Source organism: Sorghum bicolor, chromosome 6 (assembly GCF_000003195.3).
Source record: "Sorghum bicolor cultivar BTx623 chromosome 6, Sorghum_bicolor_NCBIv3, whole genome shotgun sequence".
NCBI lineage: Eukaryota > Viridiplantae > Streptophyta > Magnoliopsida > Poales > Poaceae > Sorghum > Sorghum bicolor.
This window is the reverse complement of record NC_012875.2, coordinates 16,710,593-16,729,872: the sequence shown is the minus strand read 5'-3', so window position 1 is coordinate 16,729,872 and position 19,280 is coordinate 16,710,593. Positions and strand designations below refer to the sequence as shown.

Below are 19,280 nucleotides of genomic sequence, written 5' to 3'. Positions count from 1 at the left end.
CCTTTTCTCTCCCTCAACTTCTCCATAGGAGCTAACAAAGGCCACCTATTTAAGTTAAGTTAACACATGGTCAATCATCAATACGGTACTAAGCCGTTTTCATTATAGCATTAATTATGGGCTCTTGAATTAATCATCAAATATAATTATGGGCTAAGGCCCATTATATTCAATAATATGTTCCTTGCTGACCAACTAATTTTTTCTCTCTGTAGCTCAAGATTCATATAATTTCCCTAACTGGCAATATTTTTTTGTTGTGTTGGAGTGTCTAATGCTTTAAAGTCTCTTTTGTAACAGTTGGGGTTTCTCGATATGATCTGAAAAGGACATTACAGGAGGGAGTAGTAGGAGTTGTGATGTGTCGTTGTGCCCAAGCCAATAGTCAAGATCTGCAAGGTGTTCTCGAGCTTGTGCCGAAGGACTAATCCTAGCTGTGATGAATAGATTTATTTTCTAATTACTGATCTCTCTAACAGCTGAAGCTTTGCAAGACATCAAAATCATTCCATGATACAGGTGTGCAATTAGTACTTTATATTGTAATCCACTATCATTTGGGAGAAGATATGGCTCACTGTTCTGTATTGTTGCCACTCTTGAGTACATGAGCCACAAAAATACTAGTTGATTTTAAGCTAGTTACAGTTAAGGATGAAGACTTTATAGTCTACTTGTGTTTGCCCGAGATAATTCTTGTAGTAGCCTTGATCTTTTACATCTTGTGCAACTGCATGGCAGCTTGCTCTTTGTCTCTGGATGCTCTTCTACATTTTTAGCCCAAGCTTTTTTTTTCTGCTGATAATGTAATTGGTGATAACTGTTGTTTGTAGTCGGAGGTGAGGCTACTGGGTACTGCTGGGAGGACAAGGAGCTCCTGCTGGTGTACGAGTATATGGGCAAGGGCTGGAGAAACATATCTTCAGAAGTGAGCCACACAGTAAGTCACATTCTCATTTGAATGAAAGCAACTGAGACTTGCTTGCCCACTTGTCTGAATGCCTGAATGGTTGTGTGCTACTAGCAGCTTTATTAGCTACCTGCTTGCTACAAACATATCATTCATATTCAGGACCACAAAATGTGTGCATACTTTTGCTGTATGGCACTTGCAGCTAGTGATAGAAGTGCATGTTCAACAAGATAGAACTGCACTCATGATGAAATAGGCTGCAACACTATGTAGTCATGATGAAAAAAGGACACCATATTTACAACTATTACACCCTGCAAGCACAACGGCTTCATATGTTGCTGCAATGATAATGTAATTTGTTCCGGTTTATTATTTTTCAACTCCAAATCTGTACAACTACTGCACTCATGAATCTAATAACTTTGTAGGAGTTGGATATCTAGTTTCCACTGACGAATGTAATCTTTTATCTGCAGGTGGGAGGGAATGGCTAGAGGTGGCCTTTAGGAAGCCGTTGGAAGGAATTTCGCATGGCCAGTGCAATATTTTGGATATTTTGGACATCCTAACTAGAGATGAATGCTTTTAGACATCTTAACTAGAGATGAATAATTTTGTTAAGACTTAGGTAATGAATTGTAATGAGACGTGAACTGTGCAACTAGTGCAAACATCTAGAAGCTATGCGTTATTCTATCTCGATGGGCAAACTGCCTTGATGTAACTTATTTCTCCAAGTTGTGAGCTCATGGATATATGATATAAGTGTGAGCTATGATAAGCTTCATTGTCATGATTTTATATAGTCCAAAATGGAATTGGTGATTTTATGGTTCATTGATCGTATGTTTGATTGTATGATTAGTGCTAATTCTAAGGTTAAAGGATAATTACCCTGAGGTTAATGAAAAATTATGTTGTTAATTTCTTGTACTGATAGCGTCTGACGGTTGGACGCTATATAATGTATAGCGTCTGACTATTGGTCACTATAAGTTTGTAATTGGCGTCAAACAGATGGTCGCTATAACTTCAACGTACTGTCCAACGGTCAGTCGCTATATGTATGGTCGGACGCTAAAACATATAGCGACGCCATTTATAGAGACCGGTCAAGTTAGACGCTATATGTTTATAGCGACCATCCGTAGCTTGCTATAGATAGGCTGTGGTATAGTGAAACCATGAGTGGTTTCTATATATAATAATTTTGTTAGACACTATATATAACTATGTTTCTTAGATACTTTTGAATAATCTAGTGTCCAACTGTATCTCTCCTTTCTCCCTCATCGGTTCTATGTTCCTAATGTGGCTCGTAGAGATACTTTGAGTGCGCATGTCGGTTCCGCGATTAGCGGCACCGGCACAGATTATTGGTGGTGGGTATTCTGCTGCACACATCTTTTGACATCATTCAAAGTTTCGGACAAAAAAAGTAGGGAGTGAACAGTAAAGCAACAAGTTGAAACAGAAGACACAAAGAAAACCAACACGGCCCATGCATGCTCAGAAATCGCACCCAATATATAAGTGACCCTCCTAGTGAAGATCGTTCAATACCAATGTAAGCCAACAACAACGTTTCCCGTCTGCAACTCACCAGGGAGGGAGAGAACGACAGCGAGCGAGAATGGACAGGAGGGCGTGCCCGTCCTTGCTCGTGCTCATCAGCGTCCTACTCGCTCTGGCAGGCCCCGTCGCCGCGGGGCTGAAGGCCATATTCGCGGAGGGCGTGGGGGTCGCCGACACGGCGGTGGTGCGACGTCTGATGACGACGAGGCTGGAGGATGGCGTGGCGCCGGAGCTCACGGTCGATCTGGAGCTGCACCGCCGCGTCCTAGCTGGCAGCTCCTTGAAACCAAGTGTGTTTACTCCAAACCGTCCGGCCTGCCCCCAGTCGTGCCCGGCGCGCGGGAGGCCGTACACCGGCCGGGGCTGCAACGCCATATACCAGTGCCCCCACGGGTAAGCAGCTTCTCAAGTGATGATCGCCACGGCCCACTGATAGATACATTCGTGCTTGTTAATCGTTTGTGTTGTGCATTCGCTGGATGGTCGTCTATCGAAATCTTGATTGCTACTAGTTAGTATATATAATTATGTAATGTACGTACAACCCACAAACCCCCACAGAGAATTTTTACGTGATTGTATCAGCAAATAACTGATCCAGTTCTTGGCATCCTGTGAAGACCTTGCAAAGTTGATATATGAATTAAATACTTTCTCTTGCTTCTTAATTTGTTTTGTCAATTATCAGTGTGCCTGTGCTGTTGTCTTGACTCTGTATATATATACACACATATCGAGCGATTCACAAATTGTCAAGGAGAAGTTTTTCGTTTCGCTCACCTTGAGATCACTGATCACCGTACTTACACACAGATACTCCCTCTATCCAAAAAAGTGACGTTTTTGACTTTCAGACATCGTGTTTGACACTTTTCTTCTTATTCAAAAATTTTATATAAATTATAAAATAATTTAATGATGGATAAAGTATCTCCAACGATAAAATAAGTCTTAACAAAATATATAATATTTATGTAAAAATTTTGAATAAAACGAATGGTCAAATGAGATGTCTGAAATTCTAAAATGATGCTTTTTTTAGGACTGAGGGAGTACACTATCACGGTCCAGCTATTGAGGACCCAGCAAATCTAACGAACCGACTAATTAAAAATCAGAATGCGGCTTAGTGCCATCTGACCAGACAGCAGCAAATATGGTGATGATGAGCCTGCTTTAGCCCATTCTCTGAGGGCATCCACACAACTTTTGAGCGCACCACTACTACAAAAGAGGCTTTTGGTCACTTACCTAAAATAAACAATAATCTCGGCACAATCAGCGTCTGGGACAAAAACATCTTTCGTCCCGGTTGGTGATACTAATCAGAACTAAAAGTCTCCTGCCCAACGGCTATGGTGTCATAAATCGGCAGAAGGAACCTTTAGTCCCGGTTGGGAGGCCAACCGAGACTAAAGGCTAGGCTTTAGTCCCGGTTTTTAACACAAACCAAGATTAAAATATGTTATCCCGGTCTGTCTCACAGGCCGGGACAAAATGTTGGACTTTAGTTCCGGTTGGTAATTGTAACCGGGATTAAATGTCTTTCTCTATATTTGAACTTTTCTTTTTTCCCTGGCCGAGCCCGATCTTCACTCTTTGTTGTGTTCTTTATTTGTTCTTGCTCTCATGTCCGGCTATTGATTCATTTCATCATTTCTACGCCGTCGTCGACTTGTTAAGAGGTCACTAGCTTCATCTTCTCAACATTAGCAACGGCATGTGTCATTTTCTAGTGTTATATATGTTGTTTTTTATTTTATTATGAATTCTACGCTATTTTAAACTCCAATTACTTGATCGTTTGACTATTTGAATGATAACAACTACAATTAGTTCTCTAAAAATTAACTTTTCATTACTATTATGCCTACCACATTTAATGGTTTAGTTAGAGAAATAGTGATACTATGGTTTTTTATTTTAATTAGTTTAGAAAAAAATAAAAACTTATAATACTTTAATTTGTAATTTGTGACCGAGTTAATTAGTTAATTATAACTAGTATACATACCACATTTCATGATTATTTAGAAAAAACAGAGAACTTCTGTGCTTTTTTAATTTTGCTTATTTCGAAAAATTAGAAATAGAAAATTTTAGGTTATTTGTTACTTTAATTTTTTATAGTAAATTAGAAACTTATAATACTTTATGTTGCAATTTGTGATAAAGTTAATTAGTTAATTATAACTAGTATGCATATCACATTTTATGATTAGTTAGAAATATAGAGAACTTTTATGTCTTTTTAATTTTGCTCGTTTAGAAAAATTAGAAATAAAAAATTTTAGGTTTTTTGTTACTTTAATTTCTATATAAAAAATTAGAAATTTATAATACTTTATGTTGCAATTTATGACAAGATTAATTAGTTAATTATAATTAATATACATACCATATTTTATAATTAGTTAGAAAAATAGCATAATGCGGCTTAGTGCCATCTGACCAGACAGCAGCAAATATGGTGATGATGAGCCTGCTTTAGCCCATTCTCCGAGGGCATCCACACAACTTTTGAGCGTATACTGACCCACGAGCAGAGTAGGTACCATGTCGTGATCTGACACCAACCAGCGATACATGAAAGTGGAAAGCCTTACGGCCTTTTCAAAATTCCCTATCATATCGAATCTTATAATACATGTACGTAGTATCAAATATAAACGAAAATAAAAACTAATTACACAGTTTATCTGTAAATCACAAGATGAATATTTTAAGCTTAGTTACTCTATGATTAGATAATGTTTGTCAAATAAAAACGAAAGTGATACAGTTTCGAAAACTTTTCAATTTTTGGAGGAATCCATCTATACGGCCTTTTTAGTTAGGCCTTGTTTAGTTCCCAAAAAATTTTGCAAAATTTTTCAGATTCCCCGTCACATCGAATCTTTAGACGTATGCATGAAGTATTAAATATAGACGAAAATAAAAACTAATTACACAGTTTGGTCAGAATTGACAAGACGAATCTTTTGAGCCTAGTTAGTCTATAATTGGACAATATTTGTCAAATATAAATGAAATTGGTACTATTCATATTTTGTAAAATATTTTGCAAGTAAACAAGGCCTTAGGGAAACGAAATTTTTTGCGTAAATAGGATATACACGCACACATTTTGAAGTAATCCTTTATGCGAAATTGTAAGTCATTTCAAAAATATTGGAGAGTCAAAGCACAGATCTGACCAAAATTATAGAAAAAAATTACAAAAATTTATAACATTAAATAGGTATAATATGAAAAATATAATTAATGAATAATGTAATGATACTAAGTTGACACTATAAATAGTATTATTGTATCATATAAATTTGGTCAAACTTGAGAAAGTTTGACTCTCCAAGATTCTTGAAATGACTTGTAATTTGAGATGGATGGAGTAGCAAATATAGACTAATTAAAAAATAAATTACATAACTAGACGGAAAACAGCGAGACTAATTTATTAAGCCTAATTAATCTATCATTAGCATATGTTGGTTACTGTAGCAAATATGGCTAATAATAGACTAATTTGGCTTAAAAGCTTTGTCTTGTGATTTACAACCAAACTCTATCGACAGATTCAATGGGATAGGTGAAAAGTTTTTAGGTGGGGAACTAAACAAGGCTGACCTTGTTTGGTTCTCCATCAATATTTTTTCACCCATAAGATCGAATCTTTGGATACATGCATAGAGCATTAAATGTAGATGAACAAACTAATTGCATAGTTTAGCTGTAAATCGCGAGATAAATCTTTTAAACATAATTAGTCCATGTTTAGTTATAATTGTTATAGTAACCCATATATGCTAATGACATATTAATTAGTCTTAATAAATTTGTCCCATAGTTTCCAGGCGAGCTATGTAATTCATGTTTTTTTAGTCTACGTTTAATACTTCAAATGTGTGCCGGCATATCCGACGTGACACCCAAAAAAATATTTTCGTGAACTAGTTCGTGGGTGAAAATTGTTGAGTCTCACAGCGGATGATCCGTAGGATGTCAGAAGAGGTGTTCGGATAGTAATTAAAAAACTAATTACATAAATCGCCTGTAAACAGCAGGACAGAATTATTAAACCTAATTAATCTATCATGAACATATGTTTGTTACGGTAGCAATTATGGTTAATCATGGACTAATTAAGCATAAAAGATTCGTCTCGTGGTTTTCATGCAAATTGTACAATTAATTAGTTTTTTTATCTATATTTCGTGCTCTATGCACCTGTCTAAACATTTGATGTCACAGACAAAAAGTTTTTTTTTGAAAACCAAACAGAGCAAGTGTTGAGAAATCAATACACACAGATGTAAACACAAGGAGAACACACAAAGAAAAAAAACTGAGTAGGGACTGTCTACACCTTGCACCGTACGGTCGTCCATTCAAAATAGGACGCGTGCATATGTTGAATCCGCCTATCTGCGCTAGCTCGCCGACGCTCTTGCTCGCCGCACATAAGCTGGTAGCAGTACTGACGCGCGCGCACTAGAATAATTAGTGGTGCACATGGGTATAGATTCTGACCAGCGCACTCATTCTTAATATGCTCATGGGTTGTTATATGCGGATTAGGAAGCATATTTTTTTCTCTTCTCATGTCTAGCTTCAGCCCATATAAATTTAATCGGACAATTTAATATTTTATGTTTCTCCTATCTATATTACAAGTTTTTTTATTCTCTTTCGGGATAACGGGAACGTGGGAGATGAAAAGGGCGGGAAGATGGTTTGACATCTATATAGATGTAGAAGTTCTTTTTTTCTAAAATGATATTATCTTATATTTTATAGTATTTGCATGGGAATAATGATTCAACCCATATAGAAAAATAAAAATGGTCTATAAAGGACAAGTAAAGTTATGGGCACGAAGAAAATAGAATAGAGTATATCTCATTTATAAAGATATGTACTCCCTCCATCCTATATTAATTACAGTTATTAGCTTCAAGCCATAATTTTGACTCGCTTTATAAAAAAACATGCAATATTTATATCTCTAAATAAATTTGTTAAAAACAAGATTCAAAGATTTTTCCAATGATATTAACTATATACCATAAATATTGTTATTTTTTAATATATATTTATTTAAGATTGTTTCTCGGAAACACAAAAGATGGTTATTTTAGGATGGAGGGAGAATGTCTTTGTAGATAGCTAATATAAAAGACATCTGACTGCTTCTAATTTCAATTATATTAGTTGCCATTAATACCCTAAAAAAAGCAAGATAAGATAAATAAATTTCAAATATGTGAAGTTATGTTAAACTTTATATTTATATATGTAAAAGATGAGTATTACCCACATTATAATTTTAATTCTAGACTTTACACTTCCATATATGAAAAAAATGAATTCAAATTTGCCCTTAAGTTATAGAACACTTTCAAGTTTGGCTTAAAAACTTTGTAACCATTAGATTGAAATAAATACTTGTACTCGGAATCTATGAACTTGAAGCAGGACATATACTTTGTATTCACAATATCCAAACTTTTGTACTTGAAGATACAAAAATGTAATTCAAAACTTTCACAACAACTATTGCAACATTTAATTATAACACTCTAAAACACACTAAGCTATAAGAACCTTTTATAGTTGTAAAGTTTGTCCTCTAAATTTAGAGGCTCCATGCGGCACATTCCTTGGATTTCAACTTCTATAACGTGAAAACCAAACTCAAACTTCCGTCACCAAATCTATAAATTTTAAATTATGACTATAACTTTATACTAGCACATTCAGGAACTTTCTACTAGTACATTCAGGAACTTTCTTCTAGCATTTATAAAACTTTGTATTTTAAATTTAAGTCTTTGTAACTTTAAACTAAGTTTTAAATTCAAAATCTTTATACTAGCACAATTAAAAGTTGGTACTTTCAGATTTAAAACTTTATAATTTCAATCTTTCTTTTTGAAATCCAAAAACTTTATACCAGCATATTTGAAATTTTATATTTTAAGATTAAGAACTTTATAATTTCAAACTTTACATTTTAAATTCTCAAACTTTATACTAGAACATATAAAAATTTGTATTTCAAAATTTGATTCTTTGTAATTTGAACCTTTATAATTTAAATTTAGAAACTTTATACTAGCAAACCTAAAAGTTTGTACTTTAATATTTAAAACTTTCTAATTTTAATCTTTCCTTAAAATCTAGAAACTTTATATTGGCACATTTAACACTTTGTATTCTGAGATCTAGAACTTTATATTTTAAATTCAAAAACTATATAATTACAAATTTAAAACTTTATACTTTAAAATTGGAAAATTTTGGACTATTATATTGCAGACTTTGTACTCCTTTGGTTGAAAAAAATTGAACTAACACACTAATATTAAAATTTTTTTGTCTACAACATATAAAACATTATACTCTGAATTTATATAACGTTGAAATACAATTACAAACTTTGTACTCCTAAGTTGAAAACTTTAAACTATCACATTAGAAACTTTGTAAATGGTAAGCTAAGAAATTTAAATAAAAAAATTGTAAACGTTGAACTATCACTTACAAGCTTTCTATCACTAGGTTAAAAACTTTGACCAATCCAATTACTAACTTTACTTTGTAGTGCTAGGTTGAGAACTTTACACTAAAAGCTATAAAAAGTTGGAATCTCTGACATTAAAAAATTTGTACTGCTCTAGTTTCAAATTTTGCACTATCACATTACAAACTTTCTAACCCTATCTTCGAAACTTTACACATGGAATTAGTAAAACAAACTTTGGACTATTTGTACTCCATTGGTTGGAAAAATTTGAACTAACACACTATATTAAGAGAAGTTGTACTATAAAACATATAAAACTTTACACTATGAATTTATAATACATTGAACTATCCAATTACAACTTTGTACTCCTAGGTAAAAAAACTTTAAACTTTGATATTAAAAACTTTATAATGCTAGGTTAAGAAGTTAAAACAAATAATTTATAAACTTTGAACTACTGCATTACAAAACTTTCTATCACTAGATTTAAAAATTTAAACTATCCAAGTACAAACTTTGAATCATACACTCATAATCATACAACTTTGAATTTTACGACATTAGAAAATTTATATTACTCTAGTTTCAAAATTTGCACCATCACAATGTAAACTTTGCAGCCGAGTCTTTAAAAACTTTACATATTGAACTTATTAAAAAAACTCTACACTATTATTTTGCAAACTTTGTACTCCTTGGTTGGAAAAATTTGAACTAACACACTATATTAGAAAAACGGTTTATACTACAAGCTACAAAACTTAACATTCTACAAGTCATAAAAAGTTTGAACTATGCAATTACAGACTTTGTATTTATAGGTTGAATACTTCAAACTATCACATTTAGAACTTTATAATGCTAGGTTAAGAACTTTAAATAAAGAATTTATAAAACTCTGAACTACCACATTAGAAATCTCAAAACTTTAAACTATGAAGTTATATACTATACTTTGTACAACTAGGTTCAAAACTTCACATTCAGAATTCAAAAAAACTCTGAGCTAAATACCTTACAAACTTTGTACTCCTAGGGTTCAAAACATTGAACTATCAAATTACAAACTTTTTATTCATAGGTTCAAAACATTGAACTATCAAATTATAAAACTTTTTACTCCTAGGTAGAAAACATTACACTCAGAAAATTGATTGAATCTATGGCATTTCAAAACTTTGTACTCCTAAGTCAAAAATCTTTAAACTATCACACTACAAAACTTTAAAAGGAAACTGCTAGATGTCAAAATATATAAGGTGCTGAAAAATCTATATGTGTTAAAAAAAGGTGCACATTCTAAAATGTTTCAAAAAGAAGCATATACTTGAAGAGGAAAGTGTTGGGTATTTTAAACACAAACAGAAAAATCCGCAAGCGCACGGATACCGATGTAGCCTTCACCCGGGAGTATTCCAGAGTATCGATTTTCCACAGGGAACGTGAGTGTACTAATTAAGATTCAAGATCTCCCAAGGATAACTATATAATTATTTTTGGTGGGAAGAGAGGAAGTTTCCTGAGAGTTCTCTAGTTGATCTAAGAATCAAGAATTACTTCAAGATTATTTATTTCGGGACATCAGAGCACTAACCACAGAAAGAGATGAGAAGGGGGCTAGGAAGCTCCGACTACGGTCCTACAAACACCGATCCGAACGAGGTGGAATACGTCGACCGTTAGGGCTGTCACTACCCTAAGGCTACCACAACAATGCGCAGGATTGGGTGCAATTCCAGGTAATTGCAAGACTAAACACCACGTCTAATCTATTAATTACTACTCTAATGTTGCAAAGATTAGAGCACTTGATGCAAGCGGGAATCCAATAAATAACTTGAATGTAAATAAAATTAATTAAAGAACTCAGGATTATAAATTGAAGAACCTGGAGAACGATGAAGAACGAACCAGTTGCTGCAAAAGTACAATGTTGAGGAAGATCCGACAGATCCGGCTCCTCCTCCGCTCTCCTCTTCTCTCTCCCTATTTTCTAGATTACAACTAGAACTAACTAGAACTAGAACTAGAAGAACTAGAGGGATCCTCTCTACTTGGATGAAGAATTGAAACCCTAGCTTTGATTCTATAGAAGAGGTATGATCTCCATGGGCCAGGGGGGTCTGGTTTTATAGTCCCTTCAAGTGAATCTGGGCCGTCGGATCAAACCAACATTGATCGTGTGGTTTTCCTTGAAGTATTAGGTCGGTGGAGCATGATCCCCGAACTTCACCCTGATTGGTTCACGGGGGAGGGCGGGCGCCCAGTAAGGGAGGGCGGGCGCCCTGTGCCTGAGCCCTCTCGGCCTCCGCTTCGGTCCCGTGGCTTCTGGAGTCTTCTAGATGATAGAAAATTGCGCGGCACGTTAATATCTCTATGTAAACCCGATGTGTGGGCCTTTCTTCCGTATTTCCTGATAACCCCCTGCAGAAACAGACAAACACCAAAACTCGTGGAATTCTGTCAGATAAAACCCTAAGTCTAGGTGTTGGTTGCATTTGGATCTTTTTCCATGATTAGTTGATGGTTAAATGTGAGCATTAAGGACCGTCAACAAGCTCCCCCAAGCTTAACCTTTGCTCGTCCCTGAGCAAAGCTAAAATCAGCAAGAAAACAGGGGTTACTTTTATGCCTCTTACTACAGGATTTTTTTAATTTATCACTAAGGTCTTAAGTGATTGAAAAACAGAACAATCAAGTCAAGCACTATGTCTCAAGTTCTTCTGTCTTACCTTTGTTCTGGAGTTTTTTTTTATAAGTCTGCAAAATAAAACTGAGGCATTGCCTTCTTCTCGAAAGATATATAAGTAGAGCTCTAAAAGTTTTAGCATACTTACTTTGCATTTTGCTATGTCAATGCTCGGAGCAAGGGAGAGGAATGTCATACTCCTAGATCAAGACCTTTGACCTTTTTGAATAGTTTGTCATCTCTTACTGGCATATTGCTTATTAGAGGGACCATGGGCTATCATTTTTATTTTCTCTTTTTTTTTCAGTCTTTTTTTTTCAAGTGGGCAGCAAGTACCCCTAATTCTACTGTCGGACACATGTCCATTTTTTCCACTCAGGTGGGTATCTTTGTACCCCTAATTCTACTTCGGACACTTGTCCATTTTTACCTCTCGTCTCACTTTTTTTTTTCGAATCAAAATTTTGCATAGTCCCATGCCTCTAACGCAATAATACTTCGAAAGAGTGAATCTTTTATATTTTAAAAACAAAAAGATCTTGATCTTGGGAGCATGATAATTCTCTCAACCAAAACTACAAGAATAAACAATGGCTTGAACAAAGCAAGTGCTCACAGTTTTAATATTTATATCTTATAATACTCTAGGTATTATGATCTCATATATATATATTTTTTTTAGATTTTCAAAAGAAAAAATCTCCAGAATTCTAGCAAAACTTGGAACAAGTTAAATAGTAGCTCAGACCTTCTCATATCATGTTTGTCAATTACCTAGACTTGAACCAAACTTTCTTTTTATTTTATTTAAAACTTAGGATTACACAAAACTATTGTATATTACTCAAAATAAAAACTTTGTTTGGTTTCATGGTTATGCATTTTTTTATTTCCGAATACTAGTAAATAAAACTCAGAAAGAAAAGTAATACTTATCTAGATACACGTGGGGGTGCCTCCCCCAAGCTGGATGTTGACATAGTCGTTCACTCTTGTAGCCTGCATGTTTGGTCTCACTATTCTTAAGCCTCAAAATCCTGCACAACCCAAATAGACAACAAAACTTGTGGAACATGTTAAGGGTTAGGTAATTGTCTAGAGCTTATGAGAGCTTAATATGAGAATTCTATGAACTCAATCACATCAACTTCCTCTACCAGGTTGTTTTGTGGCTCGAGATAGATTTTCAAGCGTTGACCATTTACCTTAAAAGTGTTACCTATGTCATCTCGGATAGTAATGGCTCCATGAGTTGAAGTGTCAATAACCTTATATGGTCCATCCCACTTACTTCATAGCTTACCATGCCCAAAGAGCTTAACTCTTGAATTGAATAGTAGAACCTTATCTCCAGGCTTAAACTCCTTGTGCTTGATTCTCTTATCATGCCATCGTTTTGTTCTCTCTTTATAGATCCTTGAATTGTGGTAGGCTTTCTCTCTCCATTCTTCTAGCTCAGATAGTTGCATCAGACGATTCTCGCTAGCGAGGTGGAGATCCATGTTCCATTTCTTGAGTGCCCAATGAGCCTTAAACTCCACTTCCACAGGCAAATGACAAGTTTTTCCATATACAAGTTGATAAGGTGACATTCCTATGGGTGTTTTGAATGCAGTTCTATATGCCCAAAGTGCATCAGGAAGTTTGTCCTTCCACCCCTTACCCATCTCATCTACGGTCTTTTGTAAAATATTTTTGATTTGTTTGTTAGATGTTTCGGCTTGACCGCTAGTCTGAGGATGGTATGGTGTTGCAACGTTGTGTCGAACTCCATGATCGGCTAGGTACTTCCGGAAGATTTTGTCGATGAAGTGGGAACCTCCATCGCTTATAACCATCCGGGGTATACCAAAGCGAGGACAGATTACTTCATGGAACATTCTCTTAGCATGTTTTGAATCAGCTGATTGACAAGGTAAGGCTTCTACCCATTTGGACACGTAATCCACAGCTACTAAGATATACTCGCAATTCCCGGACATAGGGAATGGCCCCATGAAATCAATGCCCCATACATCGAAAAGTTCTACTTGAAGATTATTTGTGAGAGGCATTTCATTTCGTGAGTTAATATTCCCATGTTTTTGACACCGGTGGCATCTCCTGACAAAGTCCTTTGTATCTTCATACATCGTTGGCCAGAAAAAACCACTTTGCCAAATTTTAGCATGTGTCCGAAATGCTCCATAGTGTCCTCCATATGGCGAGGCTTGGCATCTTTCCATAATTTGAGTAGCCTCAACCATAGGAACACACCTTCTCAAGAGTCCATCAGCGCAGACTCGGAAAAGATATGGCTCATCCCAAAGGTGGAAACGACTATCGTGAAGCAACTTCCTTTTGTTTGCACCAGGTGGGATATAGCCTTTTACTATAAAGTTTACGATGTCTGCATACCATGGATCTGCATGTGTTATCTTAAGCAGGGTGTCATCCCTTAGGTAGTCATTTATGGGAAGCTCATCATGTGTTTCCTTATACTGAAGCCTAGACAAGTGGTCGGCTACGGAATTCTCAACTCCCTTCCTATCTCGGATTTCTATGTCAAAGTCTTGGAGTAGAAGAATCCATCGAATTAGACGAGGCTTAGCATCTTTCTTAGTGAGGAGGTACTTGAGAGCAGCATGGTCTGAATAGATGATTATCTTTGCCCCTACTAAGTAAGATCTAAACTTGTCTATAGCAAAGACAACAGCCAAAAGCTCTTTTTCAGTTGTAGTGTAATTGAGCTGTGGTCCAGACAAGGTTTTGCTAGCGTAGGATATGGCATAATGCATTTTATCCTTAGTTTGTCCTAAAACGGCACCAACCGCAAAATCGCTAGCATCACACATGATCTCAAAAGGAAGATTCCAATTAGGTGGTTGGATAATCGGGGCTGAGATGAGTGCTTTCTTAAGAGTTTGAAAAGATTCATGACACTCATCACTAAAGATGAAAGGTGCATCCTTAGCTAGGAGACTAGTTAGGGGTCTAGCAATTTGAGAGAAATTCTTGATAAAGCGTCTATAGAACCCTGCATGTCCCAAAAAGCTACGGATTCCTTTCACATTCGTGGGAGGTGGAAGTTTTTCAATAACTTCAATCTTTGCTTTGTCCACCTCTATACCACGTTCGGACACTTTATGTCCTAACACTATTCCTTCCTGAACCATAAAATGGCATTTCTCCCAGTTCAGGATTAAGTGTTTTTCTTCACATCGCTGCAAGACTCTATCTAAATTCTCCAAACAATGATCGAAGGTTTTGCCATAGACGGTAAAATCATCCATGAAAACCTCCATGATCTTCTCAATCATGTCCGAGAAAATAGACATCATGCACCGTTGGAAAGAAGCTGGAGCATTGCACAATCCGAACGACATTCGTCGGTATGCATAAGTTCCATATGGGCATGTAAAGGTAGTCTTTTCTTGGTCATCTGGGTGGATTGGGATTTGGTGATATCCAGAATAACCATCAAGGAAACAAAAGAAAGAGTGGTTTGCAAGCCGTTCCAACATTTCATCAATGAAGGGTAACGGAAAATGATCTTTCTTTATAGCCTTATTGAGTTTTCGATAGTCAATACACATACGCCACCCAGTGACAATTCGTTGAGGGATAAGTTCATTCTTCTCATTCCTAACGACCGTCATTCCTCCTTTCTTTGGCACTACTTGGACAGGGCTAACCCACTCACTATGTGGCACAGGATAAATAATCCCAGCACGATAGAGTTTGAGGACCTCTTTCTTAACAACCTCTCGCATAGCATTGTTAAGTCTCCGTTGTGGTTCCCTTGAAGGTGTAGAATTGGGATCAATAGGGATACGATGAGTGCAGAGAATGGGACTATTGCCCGTGAGATCCTCGAGAGAGTAGCCAAAGGCTGATCTATGTCTTTCAAGAATAGTGACAAGTTGTTGTGTTTCATAATCGGAAAGCTTGTCACTGATAATTACTAGAGTTTTTGAGTTGTTGTGCAAAAAGACATATCTAAGGCCAGAAGGAAGAGGTTTTAATTCTATCGAAGGAGGTGAAGGTAGCTCATTTTTGTCTAGCTCAATGGGTTCTACCAACTCTTCTTCTTCTTGAACAAAGTGTTCATGATTAAAGAATGGTTGGGTCATCTCCTCTTGAGTCACCATTAAGACCTCCTCAATAGGATCTGGGTCAAGTTTGGGTTCCACTATCGTGTTAATTGATCTAGCTAGAGGAACAACAATAGTGGAATTCCCAACTTTGAAGTCTAAATGACCTCGTTGTGGTTCTTGTAGAAGTTTCATGATTGGTCTACCAATCAAGAGAGGAATCTCCGGTATGTCATAAATGTGAAAATCTAGACATATTCCAGAGTCCTTGATTCTAACAGGAACTGCCCTTAATACCCCATGGCTTTCTAGAATTAATCCAGATGGACTTTGTAAAAGTTTTTGAGATGGGGTTATGGACTCGTTGGGATAAAGAGTGCCAGCTAACTTCTTGGAAATAACATTTATCCCAACATATGGATTGTAGTGGACCATCCTAGGGGACCCTCTAATTTGGCAAAGAAAAATGGTTGAAGGAGTGATGATTCGAGCTACCTCAGGAGACAGCTCAGCTTCTGTTAGCCATTCATAACTCAGAATAGCCGAAAGGCTTTTGATGTGTTCTATGTCAACAGATTCTACTCTTAGAATGGATTGAGTGGTCCTTTCTAGAGGTCGTGTTTGGATAGGAAAATTCGAGGTGTTTCCATAATCTTCAAAAAGATCTTCCTCGAATTCAAAGGGATGCTCTAAAGGTGGTGGTTCATCATCCCTTAGTTGGTTTTGCATTCCTTTATCAGGAGGTTTCTCTACAACCAAATTAATGGATGGGTCAGGTGGAATTTCTAACTTGGTTGCAAGTTCCTCATCTTTTGGTTTAGGATCAGGCTCGACTTCTTTTTCTCCTTCAGGAAACTCATCATAAATGCCTGTGTAAGGGGTATTTTCAAGGATTCTTTCTAGGATAGCTTTCCCCTCATCTGTGAGTTTGTGTGTGAATGAGCCTCCTGAAGCAATGTCGAGGTGAAGAGCAGCTTCCTTGTTTAGACCACGATAAAAGTGGTAGTACAGTACATGGTCAGGCAGGGAAAGGTTTGGACCGGAATTGGTAAGGCTTGTGAACCTAGCCCAAGCTGCTCCTAAAGTTTCCTTCTCTCCTTGTTTGAATGTAAGAATTTCGATTCTAAGGTCAGCGATTCGAAAAAGTGGGAAGAAAGCGAGACAAAAGTTGTCCCGAAGTTCATCCCAACTTCCATTAACGCCTCCTACAGAATGAGCATACCACTTTTTTGCTCTTCCCAATAGGGAGAACGGAAATAATTTCCATTTAAGGGTTTCTTGTGTCATGCCAGAAATAGAACGGCAAGAGCACAATTGCTCGAATTCTCTAAGGTGGGTGTATGGATCTTCATCTACTTGCCCAGAGAAGGGTTGCTCCTGAATCATGGCTATTAGATCAAGGCCGAGGTCATAGCCATCTGTAAGAATTGGATGTGATGATGGTGGTGCTCTAATAACTCGCCCTTTGGAGCAAAGAATTTATAGATAGGAGTGAAATCCATGTGGTGTGGTGAAAATGGTAAGGTGAGTGTGGTAAAAGGGAAAAGAAAAAGGATACACGGACGACTTGGTTCGAAACTAGCACAGCTACCGTTCCCCGGCAACGGCGCCAGAAAGCTTGTTGGGTATTTTAAACGCAAACAGAAAAATCCGCAAGCGCACGGATACCGATGTAGCCTTCACCCGGGAGTATTCCAGAGTATCGATTTTCCACAGGGAACGTGAGTATACTAGTTAAGATTCAAGATCGCCCAAGGATAACTATATAATTATTTTTCGTGGGAAGAGAGGAAGTTTCCTGAGAGTTCTCTAGTTGATCTAAGAATCAAGAATTACTTCAAGATTATTTATTTCGGGACATCAGAGCACTAACCATAGAAAGAGATGAGAAGGGGGCTAGGAAGCTCCGACTACGGTCCTACAAACACCGATCCGAACGAGGTGGAATACGTCGACCGTTAGGGCTGTCACTACCCTAAGGCTACCACAACAATCCGCAGGATTGGGTGCAATTCCAGGTAATTGCAAGACTAAACACCACGTCTAATCTATTAATTACTACTCTAATGTTGCAAAGATTAGAGCACTTGATGCAAGCGGGAATCCAATAAATAACTTGAATGTAAATAAAAGTAATTAAAGAACTCAGAATTATGAATTGAAGAACCTGGAGAACGATGAAGAACGAACCAGTTGCTGCAAAAGTACAATGTTGAGGAAGATCCGACAGATCCGGCTCCTCCTCCGCTCTCCTCTTCTCTCTCCCTATTTTCTAGATTACAACTAGAACTAACTAGAACTAGAACTAGAAGAACTAGAGGGATCCTCTCTACTTGGATGAAGAATTGAAACCCTAGCTTTGATTCTGTAGAAGAGGTATGATCTCCAGGGGCCAGGGGGGTCTGGTTTTATAGTCCCTTCAAGTGAATCTGGGCCGTCGGATCAAACCGACATTGATCGTGTGGTTTTCCTTGAAGTATTAGGTCGGTGGAGCATGATCCCCGAACTTCACCCTGATTGGTTCAGGGGGGAGGGCGGGCGCCCAGTAAGGGAGGGCGGGCGCCCTGTGCCTGAGCCCTCTCGGCCTCTGCTTCGGTCCCGTGGCTTCTGGAGTCTTTTAGATGATAAAAAATTGCGCGGCACGTTAATATCTCTATGTAAACCCGACGTGTGGGCCTTTCTTCCATATTTCCTAATAACCCCCTGCAGAAACAGACAAACACCAAAACTCGTGGAATTCTGTCAGATAAAACCCTAAGTCTAGGTGTTGGTTGCATTTGGATCCTTTTCCATGATTAGTTGATGGTTAAATGTGAGCATTAAGGACCGTCAACAAAAAGACAATGGCATATATGTTATATTTCGATAAACTTGTTGTTTGTCATTAAGAGGTTTATATAAAACTTCATGCCTACTAATGTACATATTCAATTATTGGAATTTCGATTGACACCAGAAAAAAAGATAAAAAACATAAAAACCAATAAAAAGTAAAATGCATGAAGTAATACACTTTTGCAACATAAAAATGCTTGAAAAAACTCATACGTATTGATAGTATTTTCTTAGTATGCACCAGAGAATTAAGTATGTCGTTGCTTGGGTGCGTCAATAAATAACATGTTAAGCACTCTCCAAGACAAAACTTTAATTTGACTCTAAACTAGAGTGACTGTAGACACATTCTATGATCACACCTTAATATATAGATAAGTATTTTGTTTGGTTTTTATTCATTTCTATTGGACTCTGGACCTTCATGTGTCCATATATTTTTGGTATTTTATGACTATATAAAATAGACTCGATAATCGTCTAGGTATAGTTACCTGATAACTAGGGGATGCTCCATCCCCAAGCTAGATATTTGCAATAATTGGTGTTGATGATCTTCAGAGTGAGCTAACCGGTAGCGCTCCAGGTGGGTGCACTAAAAGACTCTCTCCTTGTCATAATGTTGTTCCTGCAAAATTACACTCCAAAAAGAAAACCAAAACT

General features: G+C 36.9%; 1 protein-coding gene and 1 long non-coding RNA gene across 2 annotated transcripts; both read left to right on the top strand.

The window, feature by feature from the left end:
* LOC110436163 lies at positions 316–1,662 on the top strand. The gene is made up of 3 exons (XR_002453877.1): positions 316–519; positions 834–940; positions 1,393–1,662. It is a non-coding gene; the product is annotated as an uncharacterized LOC110436163 (long non-coding RNA).
* Positions 2,420–3,159, top strand: LOC8069449. The gene has a single exon (XM_002447564.2). It carries the CDS (start codon positions 2,550–2,552, stop codon positions 2,886–2,888), a length of 339 nt encoding a protein of 112 aa, XP_002447609.1. The 5' UTR covers positions 2,420–2,549; the 3' UTR covers positions 2,889–3,159.

What these genes read in the sequence shown, in the direction of transcription:
- LOC8069449 (XM_002447564.2), top strand. Translation starts at nt 2,550, where the DNA reads ATGGACAGGAGGGCGTGCCCGTCCTTGCTCGTGCTCATCAGCGTCCTA.